At 40.6% G+C, this 18,027-nt stretch overlaps 1 protein-coding gene across 2 annotated transcripts; it reads right to left on the reverse strand.

Moving 5' to 3' along the window:
- Positions 1-1,793: 1,793 nt before the first annotated feature.
- Positions 1,794-13,776, reverse strand: LOC146551552 (tumor necrosis factor alpha-induced protein 2-like). Of its 2 annotated transcripts, XM_085258445.1 has the most exons (12): positions 13,579-13,776; positions 10,714-10,947; positions 9,799-10,444; positions 9,434-9,545; positions 9,104-9,226; positions 8,423-8,517; positions 8,215-8,307; positions 7,989-8,112; positions 7,767-7,886; positions 7,496-7,651; positions 6,175-6,296; positions 1,794-2,409 (listed from the first exon to the last, which is right to left on the reverse strand). In XM_085258445.1, exons 1-12 carry the CDS (start codon positions 13,637-13,639, stop codon positions 2,268-2,270), a joined length of 2,028 nt encoding a protein of 675 aa, XP_085114571.1. In that variant the 5' UTR covers positions 13,640-13,776; the 3' UTR covers positions 1,794-2,267. The 2 variants fall into 2 exon arrangements, 1 of the variants encoding a protein (XP_085114571.1); XR_014890078.1 differs by lacking the exon at positions 1,794-2,409 and having other exon boundaries at positions 6,198-6,296; positions 6,919-7,651.
- Positions 13,777-18,027: the final 4,251 nt, after the last annotated feature.

Genomic DNA, 18,027 nt, shown 5'->3' on the forward strand with positions numbered 1-18,027 from the left:
ATAGTCTTTGCGCCACCAGCAAACACCACTAGATGGAGACCAACATCACCATGGTAAAATGAGACTAGCTGGTCCCATGTTCTAGTTTTCATAGGGAGAAAAATCTGACGAATCTTTAGACAAAACAAACAGTAAGTTTATTATGTTTTGCAACACTATGGATATTTCTCTTCTTCAGCTATAAACCCAGCCCTTTAAAGCCATGTGTATACTGTCCATGCAGGCATACAGGTCCAGATTTGGAGATGATGACAGACAGGAACATGTACAGGTGATGAAGGATATCGGGCTATATTATTAATCAAACCCTAAATTTCAAGCAAACTTATTTCACTTTGTCATTATTGGATAGTGTGTGTAGAATTCATCCATTTTGGAATAAGGCTGTAGTGTGACGAAATCATAAGGCTGTGAATACTTTCCAGATGTGCTGCAGTGTAACAGTGCCAGAACTCACAGGCAGAGAGGGGCAGACTAGCAAGAAGAAAAGAGAAGACCACAAAAAAAGGAGGGAAAGATTAAGAAATAAGTAAAGCATAACAGGTCATCTTCTTACTGAGTGTCAACCATCATACCTGATCATCTACATCACCTGCAAAGGCAAGAGCTGAAGCTTCTATTTCGGCATCTTACAGCTCGAACTGCTGTGGACCAAGGCTGTTGTCCCAGGCCGTAACAGGCTTCAGAGTATATTGACCCATGCAGGTTCCTGCTTAATTTTCATGGGCAAAAAAATCCCCCTTCGCTCTTCTATTTTTTCAAAAATCTTGCCCTTTTAACAGAAAAAGTTAAAAGGTCAAAAGATATTGATAAAACAATAAACTGACAGACTGTGGAGGTCAGAGTGTCATAGCAGGAAAGCACAATGGAGTTTCTTATCAGCCTGGTTATTCCCAGTCAAATTCATCACTAGATCCTTTAATGAGTTCGCTTTCCTTTACTCCCTCTGCCTCTCATTGGGAAATTTTTTACTGTGACCTCCTCCCCCCTGACTAGGCAATATCCCACGTCCTGCAGTTATGACACACTTTCAGGACAAAAGCCGCATTTTGAAAATAGTTTCCTTCAAGACATGCTCCCCCAGCTCATTAGCTACAAGTATATAAACAATGACTAAATAAACTGGGATTCATTGAGCGTGCCAGTGATTTCCCAGAATTGTTCAAAGCTGCTGGAGACACGGAAGAGCAATTCCTCTCTGGGTCGGGAAACCAGTGGATGATTATTGTTAATACTCCCTTGATGAACGGCTCATTAAATATAATCTTTAAAGCCATGTAACCTTGGACTTCACAGGATTTCTTAAAAGACTTCCTCAAAGATCCATGGGTTTCATGCAAGATAATTTCTTAGAAATATCAGATGATTCCTTATATGATTCAATAAATAAACCTCTAAGAAGGAGAGTCGTAGATTTACACAAGCTGGGAAGATCTTTTAGAACCATTTCTGAACTATTAATGGCTAACTTCCCTCCATGCTACCTTGATCATAGCCTCTCCTCCTCCATGGTTTTGGTGGAGATAGTTGCTGTAGGGTTTGTCTATAATGCTGCATTACCTATCAAGCTATAGTGTTCACTTGTAACCTGCAGTTATCATTCTTATGATTTTTATAATTAACACATGTTGATACTTATTATAGACATTAACTGTAACTCCATTCCCTGTCTGTTGCCAGTACTATTGCTGTTTTTTCCACATACTATAAACCCTACAGTTAGTTTACATGTGGATCATCTACTAAACAGAGTAAACAGTAAAAACAAATTGAGCTGGTTTTTGCACATTTATTAAAAAAACTCAACTTACATCTATTTATGTACATGAGACATGTATAATTCTCTGTAATACAATATAGCATAAAATACAACTTATGAAAAAACTAGACTTTAATATCATTGTAGTTTTTAAACAAAACGACATATAATAGAACGGCACTGACCTGTTTGTAAGTGTGTAAAAACAGACTCTTGCATACTTATTCACAGTTTCTATGAAATGCACAAAAATTGCCAGCATGAATGTAAAATCTAGCTTATGTATACAATAACATACAGTAACTACAGCAAGCATTCACCATCACAGAGTCTGCATATAATCGGGATTTCAGTCTAAGTAGCATCTGAAGGTTTTTCCCTGGCATTCACTCTGTATGTCTTTACAGAGATAGACTGTAACACAATATAATACACGATAATATTGCTGCTGTGCAACCAAACTCTCAGTCAGTGATACTCTAAGAAGCAAATGTGCGGCTCATCTCACTTAAACTTTGGAGAAAAACTTCCGGGTTCCAGGATCAGCACGGCTCTCTTTCAGTGTGTCTGACAGAGTGGTTTTGACCATTTTCCTGTCGGCTTTGGAGATGTTTGTCTTGAGTTTGAGCAGAGCCGAAACATGTTTTTCACTGTTGGTGACAGAAAGAAGAAAGGGTTTTAAAAAAGTGACGTAAAGTCAGAGACTGTGAAAAAAGGATTGTCATGTGAAAGCTGCCACATTTGATATAGAAAAAAAAAATATAAAGAAATTGAGCTTTTTTTTTTAGCTAAATATAATCTGCAATGTTTTATTTCACTTTCAACATAAGAATAACAGCAGAAGTTCTAACTTCACTGATCCCGTCTAAACTTGTGTTTCATTGCCATGTTATGTCTTTTTCTGTCTGCCCCTGACACACATCCTTCCTGCAAACACTGAAAGCTGTCAGTAACACATCACCATCATCTAAACTGCTGAGAAGAGGGGAGATGGAAAATGTGACTCAGTCCACCTCTGTTGGAAATGTGACAATAGGTGGAACTCCTACTGCTGAAATGGATCCGTGCCTGAAATGCATGTGATTCTCCATGTGATGGCAAAACCCATGGTCACACTCTACAGTTGGTAACTCTCGTGTATTTTTATTTCTTCATTTGAACACAATAACACACTTTAGTTTCCAATAAGTTTATTGATTGGTTTAAGCACATTCGTTCAATTTGTAAGCGCACATTTAGTTTACTTATTGTGACATGGGACCCTGTAACACACACACACAGTCTCGAAAGTGAAAGGAACAGTTCTTTGTTTATGCACACACTCCTCACTCTGTGTCACACACACACGTCTCATGTCAGCTCTCACTGCCAAACAGAACACACAGTTATTGAAACAGTCAGGCACACCTGTTCTTCCCGCCTGCGCACCGCCCTGCGAGCTCACTGTGTCACTCCTCCGCTGCAGCAGGCCAGAAACCACACCTCCCCCACACACCCCCACCGCCCGACTGAGGCCAGCCGAACGTACACCCCCGCGAGCAGGAGAGGAAATCGGCCACAACCACCAAAAGTTAGGTGTGAACAGCAGCGGCTCCCCACAGAGAGCCTGTTTTAGCTGCACAAACGCCACCTGGCACTGGACCAGATCGGGGGCACCTTTCCTGGTGAGATCGGTCAAGCGGCTGGCCAGGTCCGCGAACCTAGGCACAAACTGGCAGTAGTAGCCTGCCAGCCCCAGGAGACGTCCCACCTCCTTTTTGGTCTTCCGGCGCAGACAGGATGCAATCGCTGCTGTTTCCTCCACCTGCGGACGCACCTGCCCGTGACAGACTCCCCAACCTGTGCAGTTTTGCTCTCAGGTCCAGCACGTACTGAATCTCATTTTTCACGGGGCTCGACCCTTTCTCCCAGTTTTCTTTAATCAGGTCGAGCACCTTCTATGGCTGTCTGCTCTACAGCAACTCAAAGGAGAAAATCCTGTGGAGGTCTGGGGTACATCCCTCACTGCAAACAGAGGGTCTAACCAGCGATCCCAATTGCGTTCATCCTCATGTATGAACTTATGAATCATGGACTTTAAAGTCTTGTTCAGCCGCTCCACCAGCCTGTCAGTCTGAAGGAGGTAGACACTGGTCTGAACAGATTTAATGCCCAGTAATTTTTATAGCTCCTTTAGTGTGCGAGACATGAACGCCGTGCCCTGGGTGGTCAGTATTTCTTTTGGAATACCGACCTGGGAGATGACCTTAAACAGGGCTTGCGCACACTTTTCTGCCTCCTCCCCCCAGAGTCAGTGTTAGATGACCCCACGTCTCATCCCCGCATACTGCCCCAGCAAGCTATGTAACCCTGGCCAATTAGTTGGTGTCCAAAATTAGGGGATGCAACAGGCGCTGACCAACTGCCGCCTTTACCCCTTGCGTTTTGCCCTTGTATTGTAGCAGAAGCGGCACCACAGGATACTTGTGTCCCCATACACACATTTCACCTCCACCCATTCTGCTTCCAACGCCCCAGGCTGAACCAAGCTTTGGTGGACCAGGATCTGCGTCCAGCCCGAGTCCACCTTCTTGACACCTTACCGGAATGTGCTACGTACCTCCGGGACCAGGGGCAGGTGCTGTAGCCCCGGCGACGCTGGACGCGGAACACCCGTCCCAACTCATTGGACATTCCCGCAGTAGGTGCCCCGGCCACACACACTTCCAGGACTCTGTGCGGCTCCCCGTGGCTCAGAAGCGCGGCCCCGTGGCCGTCGGGCAATTCTGGGCCACCGGCCTAAAGCAGCGCTGTGAAGGGGTTTGTGGGACCCCACACGCCGGCGCCTAAACTCAGCGTTTGATGAGCTCCGCCGTGTAGCCTCCGGTCTGGTGGCAGGTGATGGAAGCGGACCCAGTGGGCAGTGGCCTCGGCCAGCCCCTCAAAAAACACTGCTCGAGGACCACGAAGTTCAGCACACACGCCTCCTCCAGTGATGGCCCTGAACGTAGCCCCGGACTAGGGCTGGGTATCGTCACTGATTTCTAGAATCGATTCAATTCCGATTCACAAGGTCCCGAATCGATTCGATTCGATTCAATTCAATTCGATTTGAATCTGGGAGATTTTGACAGTCAGAAATATTATAATTCAGATCAGTACATTTACATATTTTTGTATCTATAAAAAGGAAGCTGACACACGCAAGACTTTATCAAAGGTGTGAGCGTCACAGCAGATGCCTTTGTGTCAAAGTAGCTGAAGATAAAACACAGAAAAACATGAAGGCGAGTTTCCTGGCCTGGGATTTTATAAAAATATTCTGCAGTACATCAAAAACGAAAGAAAACCATTAATCAACACATGAACATTACCTCTGAAGTTACAGCGGTTTTATTAGAGACACGACTAAGCGTTTTGCATTTTGCATCATTTTAAAAAGTTTACATTTGTTCAGTATTGAACAGCAGAAATTAGGTTTTCTTTCCGGAAGAATGTAAAAGGGAAAAAAAAACGTCGGCCGACAGCGCTGTAAACAACGGTAGAGTTGTGCGTAACAAGCAAGCGAATAATGAAGAAAACAGATTTTTAGACGGGAAACTGTTGTTGAAGAGGGGGGGAGGGGGGGGAGAGCTGTGCATCGTGGTGGAAGCAAAACAGTAAAAGTCAGAGTGAATTCATGACGATGTTTATGTGAAGCGTAGTTTGGATCTTCTTTTGCTGCTGGTTCAGTCAATATTGTTCGGAGAGACATCAAACTAACAGCTTTAGAATCAGCGCATGAAGGGCGTGAACACAAAGCGCCGACCCGCCGAAACATCAGAATCAGCGAGCTGTCAGCTTTCAGCCCCGACTGTGAGAAGGGCGACATCTAACTGATTCTGATGTTGCGCTGTGTGTTTAAGTCTTTGTGCAGAATCCGTGTTCCTGCTCTCATTTACTGTCTTAGCTGTTTGGTGGTTCTTGAAATTTTGTGAGATTTCACCAGAGATTCTGGCATTTCGGGCAAAATAAATTTATATTAAAAAATTGATTCAGGATTTTAATGAATCGATTTTACGTTATCCAAGCCAGAATCGATTTTAATCGATAAATCGATTATAAAAACCCACCCCTACCCCAGACCTTTGCTAAACTGAAGACCAGAACAAGACAGTTTGGTTTCTGGTGCCACATTTGGAAAAAACTCTCCTTTTAACTCTAATTAACAAGAATTATTGACTTCATCTACTCACAGCTGCTGCTGCTTCTCTCATGCCAGCATGTTTTATTTAGTTCTCCGTTTCAGTGCACTATCAGTGAAACTGGTAATGTAAAATAGAAAGGCAGCACATCTACTTTCAGCTCATGTTAGTTCCCATGAATGTAGCTCATCCTGCTCACAAGATATATCTGATACCAATTAAGATGTTTCGCTCAGTCAGCTTCCTGTTTACCTGAGGTCGGGATAAGCAGATCCCAGTGAAATGATTTGCATCTGTATGGCAGGAATATCTTGGAGTTTTAGCACTTCTGCAATCTTGGTCAGGATTTCCTTTAACCAGTCTTGTTTGGATCCCTGTGAAGACAAATCAGTGACGTTAGTTTAGTCTGCAAGTTTCCCCAAACTGTAATCAGCATAGCTGCTGTTTTTGGAAATAATGATGTTTTTTCTTCTGGAGTAATTGCACTGGAATTTTAAGCTAGCTGGGCAGTAAATGTGAATTTTAAATTCTTTCAGTTACACAGGCTGAAAATTTGCTCCAGTCCTGTACTGCAATGGCAAAGGATTCATTTTAGCTTATTATAATCCCTGTATCATAATAGTGACCCCCTCCCACTCCTTGTCCTCTCATCATTCCAGATCCAATATCTATTGAGAAATGTCTTTTTTCTATTTCTTACTGATTTTTCTTTTTATTCACTTGATTTTAAAAGTATAACCAAAGTAAGAGGGTAAATTTCAAAACTTAAATACAGCCCGTCAACGGTTCTTTTAGTGTAGTTAGTTGAATTTGTGACTAAGGTTGTTCGCCTCATTCCGCTTCCTTGGTACCACCAACACCCAGGTCCTCAAGTGGGAGCCCACCATCACCTCCGTCATAAGGCCCAGCAGAGGATGTACTTGCTGAGGCAGCTGAAGAAATTCAACCTGCCAACAACACTGCAATCATTGAGTCCATCCTCATCTCCTCCATTACCGTGTGGTATGATGGCGCCACCATCAGGGACAAACAGACTGCAGCGTGTTGTGTGCTCTGCTGAGATGGTGATTGGCTGCAGACTCCCATCTCTGCAGCACCTGTACACCTCCAGGACACTGGGGCGTGCAACTCGGATCACACCTGACCCTTCTCATCCTGGACACAGCTTGTTCGACCTGCTCCCCTCAGGCAGAAGAACAGTTTCTTCCCCTCTGCTGTTGGACTCATGAACAATAACCATATGACTGTTCCCACCACAAACACATGACACTATACTGTGTTCTGTGCATCTGTTCCATTTTTGCACTGATCATCACCTGCATACATGTATATATCAATCTGCTTAGCACTTTTAATTTAAATTTTTATGTTTATTTAAGCGTTTGTCTCACAGTATGTTTTGCAATAAGTACCACAGCAATTTCCTAATGTTGTAAACCTGCTCAACATTTGACAATAAAACCCTTTCTGATTCTGATTCACCCTGTCAAACAATGTTTTGCTGATCAGTGTTTGTGCTTGATTGATTTAATTTGTGTCTCAGTTAAAGTGTGCATTAAAGATCAAGTCTCACCATTTTGGCAAACAGCTCGTGCAGTTTCTCTCCATTTTCTTGCACAGTCTCGTAAGCCTTCTGCTGCTGATTGCTGTCCTTCAGTTTGACCTCTCCTTTCAGGAGACTCTGGATATATTCCACTGTCATTTCCTGGTAAAGCTGACCAATCAGCTCCTGAATTTAAACCAAGTATTTAAGTAGTCAGAGCACATCATAATCCTTTTACTAAAAAGGTGGCAATGAAGGCAATAATGGCCATTCAGTCCATTATAAAGTTTCCTCCTTTTACCTGGTAAGAGGACTGACTGGAACCCTGAAGTTCTTGAAGCTCGTCTTCAGTGCTGTTCAGCAGCTTCTCAAACATGTTCTTCTTCAGCCAGTCACTGGTTCCCACCTTCTGGTAGTGTGGCTGTGTGGGGAACAAATAACACAGTTTTTTAAAATCTTTGATTAAAACATGTTAGGATTTAATCCTGAGGATTATTGATATCTGCAGTTGTAAAGAACTTACTTTGAGGATCTTGTGCACAGGGGTTAATAAATAAGTGTGGGCAGACTGTTTCATCTCAGTCAGGACCTGCAAACAGTTTTCCCGCACATTCTCTGGGAACAGATCGTGCTTCTCAAAGAAGTCCCTTTAGACAGACCACACAGGACACATTAGCTCACAGTGATGTATTCTCCTTTTATGATGAAGTTAAAATCTGAATTTCCATCTAACTGGATCAGAAACAAACCTGAACTGTTCGACACAGCTGAGGTTTGCCTTTATGAAAGCTTTGCTGTGCCGTTTGTTCTGCCTTATGATGTCTTCATGAAACTCTTTATACCTGCAGAAGATTAAGAACAGCTTTCACTTTTATTATCTTGTTATTACCAAACATTAAACTAAAATGTATTTTCAAATGACAATATTTAAAAGACAGCCTTGTGAAGCCTTGTTACCTCTGCATGAAGTCTGTCAGGTTGGATGTTATTTCCTGGGCCTTGTGTCGGTCTCTTACAGTTATATGTGCTGATGTCACGATGCCGTTGATCAACTGAAGACAAATGTATTGACAAATCAGTGGCAGTTTTAAGTTCTCAAAGCACTTTACACAGCAATGCACTTCCATCATTTTCAGATCCAGTTAATCACCAGGAACCAAACCCAGTGCTTTACAATGTTAGTGACAAACCCAAGTGATTAAACTACGGAACCATGGGAGGGTTTGAAACTGTGACTCTGATCCGACAGTAAATACGTTTCTATAAATGACCCAAACAAAAACTATTGTCTTCCTTGTTTGTTAATCTTTTTCTCAAAGTTTCTCAAAGTCTTTTTCAGTTTGGTTAATATGTGCAGCAGGCTGGAAAATATTTGTCGGCACTTCTTAAGTGTTCTACGGTGAATAACAGAGGAAATGTGATGTCAAAACAATGTTACGTCAATATTTAACCACAACATAGCAATTTATTCAAAGCCTCTCATCATGGTCAACAATTAGAAGTCAACAAATGCAGGACTCACTATAAGGATCCTTGAAGTTGGCCACCACAAGTGACACCTTTCACATTGTATTAATACATTTTCATAAAAGCATCGATTTCAGCCTTTTTAATAACAAGTTTATGCAGCAACTGTACCTGGATGACATCATAGGCCACAGGACTGGCGTTGCAACCATCATCTCTTGTCGGCTCCTTTCCTTGATCCCACTCTTTCTTTGCTTCATCCAATACTCGGCCAATATAAATCATCAGGTCGCTCTAAACACACAACAACACACAGCTGCCAGTTTTAAACCGCTTTCATGTGTAAAGATTTAATTACTGACAGTAATAATTACATCTACAATATTATGTTCAAAAAAATTAAACCAACAACTCTTTGATGCTTGTCTTGCACATCTCACTTTAAGCCCTGCAATGACCATACTGATTAACTGGATACACGCCTCAGATACACTGTGTTACCTGTTGTTTGCTGAGGTACTGCTCCTCCAGAGGTTTCAGTAACTCGTCAGGAAGCAGGTTTCCCAGCGCTTCAGTATTGATATTACTGGCCAGCTCAGGTTTTTCAAGGATTCTGGTACACAGAGCAGATAACACATGAGTTTCTATAAACAACCCAAGTTGTGTTTAGTCTACAAAAATGGCATTTTATTTAGCACATTAAGAAAACAAGAAATTAGCTGTTACATTTGTATTATTATTCACTATCTGTAATTGTTCAGGTATTTATTCTTCTAAAAACAATGAAGGACCTCACACTGACAGACATCCTCATGTTTAGTCACAGAAAGATGCTGCTTCAAACAATAATTGAACTGGTGGCTTACTCTGGATAAAACTCCTTCACCCATCGCAGGAGGAAGCTGCAGTCCTTGTCATCCAGAACAAAGTCTGCAATCTGTTTGAGTCTTGCGCTGAAAGTTTGATGGTACTGTCTTGCATAAAAGTTACAGATGTCCATCTCTGGTGGGTAGCAGTTGTTCACAATCTCCACCACCCACTGCATGTCCTTCTTCACCTGTTTGCCCATGGACTGGATGTCTGCCTGGATCGAGGACTGGTTCACCTGATCACCAATGAGGCTCGATGGGTTCTCCAAACGACTATACACTAATTCATGAAGCATTTTGTCATGGTGCTCCTTCCACTTCTTGGGCCTCCAGGCTGGTGGCGTCCGGCATATTTGTCCCCACAGCTGGTCCTGCTCTTCCTCAAGGTTGATGGCTTTCACTGCTGAAATCAAAGCAAACACCTCTTCCTCACAGCTGAGAGAAAGACTCTGCTGCACGGTCTGCTCTAAACGCTTTTCAAGGGCTTCATAGTCTGCAGCAAGCTTTTTTACTGCTTCCTCGTGAGCTTTGAGTGCATCAGCCTCTGTTATCTCTCCAAACAGATGTTTCTCCCTGTCTATCAACAGTTGAGTGGCTTCAAACAGGTTTTGTCCTTCAAGGCATTCCTCAAAAGTAGGAGTCACTGGTGGAGAAAAACAAAGATAAATAATCTTCAAACAGTTCATATTTCTCCTAAAATAAGGTATTTAACATTTCTGGAAGAAATGGAGAACCTTATTTCTGTAACAGAGGTGTTTTTCACACATCAGCACTATTTTCCACAAAATTTTGTGGAACAACTGTAACATCAATTTCCTTTCTTTTTTTAATATGTCACACAAAACATAATTTAGTTGAGATACAGAGGGTTAACAGGAAATAGCTAATAACAGCTGGATGTATGTCACCTACCAACTGGCCGCTCTTCTTCAGTAGGTGATTGGTGTCCATCAGTAGTGGAAGGACCGTTGTCGCTGGGTTGACCTGTGGGGCTTCGCCAGAACTTTTTAAACCATTTTCCTCCAGCTCTTAAAGTTTGTTCAGGGGAACTGTTGGACGTGCCTGTTGTGGATGAATCCGACTGTGTCCGCATTCTTCTCCAGGTTGTAAAACGTGACCAACAGGCCAAGAAAGGTGCTGAGAAATCTGCAATTTAAAAAAAAACTGTTTTAATATACATTTTTTTAATATGATTGGCATAAACGAAACATTTTAGCCTTGTGTATAGCATGACCGTGAAATTAAAAATAGATTAAACCATAAATCTGCAATATGTACATTGTCATAATACATAATAATCAATAAATAAATACATTGAATTGCTTTGAATTCCAATAAGATTACATAAAGAACAAGTGAAACTGTCATGTTTCATGCAGGAAGGAAGATGAAAAAACACTTTTTACAGAACAACACATTTAAAAATGAGACATAAACAACATCAGCCCTAACACAACAAAGAAAACTACTGACATCATCCAATCGAATTACAACAATACACCAAAGTAAGTCTGTAAAAAGTATTTTTGTGGCCAAACAAACTATCCACATGATATATATCTATAAAGAACATAAAACATCTTTCAGATTCTACGTCACAGTCACTGCTTTGAAAGTAACTGCAGCTGCTGTGAGCTTTTATGCCTAACGAGACAAGCTCCTCCTGCTCAGACGATGTAGGGAAATTTCAGAGAGACCCACAGAGCCACGCATGCAATCCCTCCCCTTCCAAAGCGCGCGCGCACACACACACACACACACACACACACACACACACACACACACACACACACACACACACACACGCGCACTTAACCAGAATGTTTGCAGGTCAGAAAGTCTCGGTGCGTAGTATGCTTTGGATGGCACTGACAAATAAAGACTTTTGCTTTTGTTTGGTGACTCAGTGAAACATCGAGCTGACTGTTATGACAGACAAACATAAAAGCAAATGAAATAAAATGTTTGAAAACAAATCTGAACAAGTACTAAAATGATTTTTCTTTCTGCCAAATGATGTATCCTTGCAATATTCTGTTGTTACAGCAGCATTCAGGACCAGAATAACACACTAATGCAGTCACAAAAGTAAATGATGCTTTAACTTGGTTTGGGTATCAGTTAATTATTAAAGGTTCATTTGTACATGTGAACAGACTCTTTAGATCTGTTATTTTGTTTTAATACAGAAAAAGTCCAGTATGACTTACTTACTTATTTTGGTTTCATATTGTTCTTTCTGGTGTTTACATTGCATCTTTTAAACAACTGACATCCACTTTGACCTTTCTGCTGCTGTGTGGATACACACTGCAGGTATATCTTTTACTAAGTCAAACAAACATTTATCCAGGCCTGAGTTACAGAGGGCTGCAGTCTACACAGAGACACCCAGATCTCTCTCTCCCTAGCTCTTCCAGTATAGGGCACTGAGCTGTTCCTGGGTCATCCAGGAGAATCTCTCCAGTGTAGGGGTGTGCCTGAGAGCCTTATCCCAGCTGGATATGCTTGAAAGCTCTCACCTAGGAGGCTCCCTAGTCACATATCCACACCAGTGGCTGCTTTCCATGTGGAGGAGCAGCAGTTCTGAGATTCTCACCCCATCTCTAAGTGAAAGTCCCCCTACCCTCTTAGAAAGGTTATTTCCAGCATTTGTATCCACAGTCTCATGTTTTTGGTCCCTACCAAGAGCTCTTGGCCATTAGTGAGTGTAGGAACATAGACCAGCTAAATGTCACCATTTAATTTAAGACAAAAAATACAAAAAAACCCCCACCCACATTATCTGTAAAAAAGGTGCTTGCTCAGGTAGTCCAGCAGGTCGTTTACCAGTTGGAAGGTCTGCGGATTGATCCCTGGCTCCTCCAAACTGTGTGTGGAAGTATCCTTGGGCAAGATACTGAACCCTGAGTTAATCCTGATGCATTCATCAAAGTGTTAGTGTGTTCATGACTGAGACTTTGGCATCAAACACCATTTCTGCAATTTGTATGAGTCCTACAGTCCTGTCAAAAGGACACAGTGGACTTCTATGTTGATGCCACATTAGTGGCGGTTGGGCAAACAGAGTACACAGACTTTCTGTTCAAATTAAAAGGAACAACAGCTTGGCCAGGCAGAAAGGATTTTACTCAACATTGTGGAAGAGGTGCCAGGAGATGAGTTGGAGCAAGGCAGGATCAGAGCGCTCTGAAGGCTTTAAGTATTATGATGTCTAGATGGAGAAATGACAACAACACATACACGCACAAACCCCTGCGTAGGCTCCTCTAAACCCTTTAGCTCCTTGCTCTGTTGCGCTATATAAACACCAGTCCATTTAAGATGCCTTTCTTTCTTGATCCTGATCTGGGAGATGTAATTATTGGACTAACAAAAAGAAAACGACAAGCACACACTCGTACACTTTGGGAGGAAATCCACGCAGGTGCAGGAAGAACATGCAAACGCTCCACATGAAGGCCCCGCTTGTTGCTGTAGAGCGCTAACCACTAAAGTGAGGCACAAAAGGTCAAAACCAGTTTTGTTTTCTTGCTCTGGCGTTTTTTCAGATCTAAGGCAATTGTTCTTCCTCTTCAAGACCCTCTATGATTTCATACAAAATTGCAACAGCAATTGAGAAACATTCAAAGTGTCTCTTTTGCAATTTAAATGACTTCAACTGATTTTTATAGTAACATTTTTGTCAGTTAAAAGTGTCAGCCACATTCGACCTGTGTGGTTTTTACTGCCTACAACTTAAATTTCCTGCTGTGATGCAGTAACAGTTTTTCTTACCCTTCACTCTGCAGGATCTGCAGGATCTGCGGGGGAAGCAGCGGGGAAATGTCGAACACATTTTCCTTAATGCAGCAACTAACAGTCGTGTCTCAGCAGCAGTGATGGGAATAACGGCGTTACAAGTAACGGCGTTACTTTTTTCACTAATGAGTAATCTGGGTTACCGTCACTAACAAGAAAATGCAGTGCGGTCGCGTTACTATTTTTCAACAAGCAGACGGTCAAAGCTGTCTTCAGCTTACCGCATCTTATATCAGTTCCATGTAAGTAGCTGTCTACGTAAGTAATCTGGGCACAACAGCTTTAAGCAGCTAGGCGCGCTCCCGCAGACGGTTATCACTTTCTGGCAGACATCACTTTTTGGCACAACACCTGGAGTTAATGGGGCAAAACAATCACATGAGTGCTGCTGTTTGACTGAGGAAGAATAAAGTAGTCGTGTTAAGCCAATCACATGACCACTTCAAGACAAAGCAACAAGGTAATATTTACCAGTTTTTAAATTGTGTTAATAGGCCACGTAAAACCAGAGTCATGATAAACAATATACACGCGTGTTTTTTCCTGAATACTTTCATCACTTTTAGCAAGCTAGCAAGCACTCTCTGCTTATGAGCAAAAAATTAAAAAACAAACAAACCAAAAAACAGCCGGTTCCTGTTGGTGGAAAAATGCACCATGTCGACCAATCAAAAAATGATATGGCAATATGACATTTGGTTGTTTAGGGAAGTTTTAGGAGTGACGGCGAGAGAGAGAGAGAGAGAGAGAGAGAGTGTGAGTGAGTGAGAGAGAGAGCGAGAGAGAGAGACAGCAGAAAAAAGAGAGAGAGCGAGTTTTAAGATGTGAGAGATTTGTGACGTTTAGCGTGTTTGGAGTGTGTAGTTAATGTGTTGTCTTGTGTAGTTAGTGTGTAGTGTTGTGGATAGTTTTGTGTTGTGTGTCAGAACAATGAGGCGACTGCTGTCTCCAGGTAGAAACAGGAGTGATACACCTGCTCCTGTCAGACCTGTAGGTATCAGGCTGTGATGTTCTTCTTTACAGTGGACAGAAATTATTGTTTGGAGTGGCACAAATAATTTGTGTGGCATCTTATTGAATGCAGCTGATTGTTATATAAATAGTTTGAAGTGGTTAATTTAAAAGGGGTAAAAGGTAAATGGCTGCAAACAGCTTTGGTGTTTGCAAAAAGTGTGCATAGGATTTTAAAATTGACCATTTATATTGCATTTAAAGTTATGAAATATGATTCATTAACCATGTTTGTGGTTGTTACATTAAAAATATAACTTTCTACTCAGATTTTATGGTTTTTGTTTCATTTTAGATAAATTGTGTTAATACAGTATGTCAAAATGAAAACATGACTGTAAATTCAGACATGTGAGGTTGTGCTGAAAAGGATGATACCAAACAAGGCAAAGTAAACAGTATTTAAAGGTGAAATGTAGAGGAAATATCAAAAGTAGTTAAAAATTGCCAATTACACCCTGGACCCCAGAGGGTTAAACATTTTTTTTTAAACTAACGCAATAGTTACTTTTCAAGTAATTAATTACTTTTAGAATATTCTAACTCGGTTACCAACTCAGTTACTTTTTTTGAAGTACCTAGTAACTATAACAGGAAAAATTTGCATTTCCTGCGAAAATGCAGTGTGGATGCTTTAAAGCTGAAGCTGTCTGCAAAAACTAGCTGAAAAAGCTGAAAAGTTGCAGAAATTGTAAAAACTTTGCAGAAGCAAAGGAACTTTGCTAAAATGGAATAACTTAGCAGAACTGCAATATCTTAGAGGAAACATAATACTTGGCAGAAATACAATAGCATACCAGAACTTAGCAGAAATATTGTAACTTACCAGAAACATGATAACTTCTCAAAAATACAAGAATTTAGGAGAAATAGTATAAGATAACAGAAAGAATGTATTTAGCCAAAAATACTTAAGCATTACAGAAACACTATGATTTAGAAAAATAGTACAACAGAGCAGAAATACTGTGATTTACCAGAGACACTGTGTTGAACTATGAATATTGTAATTTTAAATCAATACTATGTTTCAGCACAAATACTCTGGTTTAGCACAAATATTATAACATAGCAGAAATACAATTATATAGCAGAAATGCTATATTTAGAAAGAAAAATATAATATAGTAGAAATAGTATGATTTAGCAGAAATACTACAATATAGCATAATAACAATGATTTAGAACAAATACTATGATTGAACAGAATAGTAATAACTTAAGTGAAAATACTGGAAAATGTAAGATGACAAGCTGAAAAAAAAAACGGAACATGGTTAAGTTCCCTCAAAACTAATTGTTATTCACCTGTGAAAAAAAAAATAAAGAAATAAAAATAAATTTAAAAAACAAGAAGGAACAGCCAACAGATACACACAAAATCAAATATGTATACACAAATGCACAGAGAGAGAGAGACACGGAGTATGGGCAGAAATCTGTGCCATCAGAAACTGAATTTGAATAAGTTAAATTTGAATTTGAATTGCTCAGACTGAATCTGAATTGTAACTTGAATAAATGCTTTTGAAAACCGAATTTGAATTAGTCTCATTTGAAATTGAATTTATGGTTTGAAAATGATCATCACTAAATTGAAATTGAATTTTATATTTTGAAAATGAATTTATTTGCTTTGAAACGGCATTTTATCCTTTAAAAATTCAGCTCTCGAATAATTTCAGTTTCACTTCTCACCATTCAGTTTCAGTTCTACAATTCAATTTCAGTTCCAAAATTCAGTTTTTTGGAACTTACATCCGGTTCCGGTTCAAGCGCAGATTAATAGAACTACGTTTTACTAGCGGACCGAAAGTGTTACTGACGGGAATCTACAGCATCTTTAGCTGAATTAAGACTTCAGAAGTCATTCGTCATGTCGAATGACCAGCGGATAAACTCTCAGGTTGGTAATAAATGTATTACATGTATAAGAACAAGCATCATGTTAACAAATGATAGCCGTACAGTAACTGTTATGCTTATTGTAGCTGTTAGCTAAAAACGCTAATTTAGCGTAGTTTGCCCTGAATTCAGCTTTGACAACAAATATGATCGACTGTTTCTAGTAGAATTCCAAAGTTGTCATCTTGGACCCTCTCAGAGTGCCCCTCTGTATGCTTGCAGAGACCCCTACAGTAGGGAAACATGCAAAACGGTGTCCAAACCTTTGTGTTTTAGCTTTATTTATGTCTTACACAGCATCCCAACTCTTTAGCTAACTTAATAACTTTAGCTAAAGTGAATAGTTAGTCTAATTCATTAGTGCAGCATTACTGGGTCACCTCTGTTTGAAGTGATATAATGTGATATACAACTATCACTGAAACAGCAAACTTTGTAAATAAGCAAACAACACTTCTCATTCTCTAAGCGTTTGGCCACAGCTGTAGATTACACTATCAGTGCTTATTCACTCTTAACAATAATTACATTTCTAAATTTACTTTGTGCATTTACAGGTAAACAATATCTAATATTTTATCTAAATGACTGCTTTGTCTTTGAAAAGGGTGAAGAGCCTGAGGCCGGTGACAGTCCAGTTCTACTCTAAGTACATCCTTACTGTGGCTCACAGGACAAGGCCACATTCCTGTCCTGCCAGAAGAGAAGAGAAGCTTCAGAGTCTTCATGCAGTTCAACCACACCTGTCATATTCCATATGACAGGGGTCTCAAACTCCAGTCCTCAAGGGCCAGTGTCATGCAACTTTTCCATGCCCTCGAGGACTGGAGTTTGAGACCCCTGCCGTATGGTGTTTATGCTGTTTTCTACCCCACAGTTACAGCATGTCTGACTGCCTGTTCAGCATATGCAAAAATATATGAGTTTAAGCATGTGATGACTAAGGCCTTCCATTATGGTGTTTGTCATCACATGTCACAGACATCTGGATGATCATTTGGAATAAACAGAAAACTAAAAACTTGTTACTTCATCTTATCTTTATTATTGTTCTTATTTTACATTGTTAGGCATTAGGTTTATTTGTAGTAGTCCTTTCCAACTTCTTTCCCTCTTCCATGTTACTGTGGCAGCTTGTCAGCATCTATTTGGGGTTGGGAGTGGAACAGAAAGTAAGGAAATCCAAAGTGCCATTAAAACCAGGAGAGGTTCTTATATTTCAGAAGAAGGGATTAATTCAAAAGACCTCAATGCCATATTTTATTTAGGAACCCTAGAGAGCACTTTGCAAAATAACACATTCTTATAATTTCACCCTCAGATGAGCCAAGCTACGACTGTCAGGGAAGGTGATGTAGGTACAGAGCATATGAGAGTGGTTAAGTTTGTCTCTTGTCTAGATGAAGGCACAAGAGGGATGGATGGCAAGGCGTAGAGATTCAGTATCTTCAGTCTTCAGTGGACACTCAATTTCTGGCACAAAACACCTGTAACAGATGGTCGATTTAG

Source organism: Mchenga conophoros, linkage group LG19, assembly GCF_057382185.1.
Source record: "Mchenga conophoros isolate Kocher_MC1m ecotype Shallow Benthic linkage group LG19, M_conophoros_male_GT1.1, whole genome shotgun sequence".
NCBI classification, from domain to species: Eukaryota; Metazoa; Chordata; class Actinopteri; order Cichliformes; family Cichlidae; genus Mchenga; species Mchenga conophoros.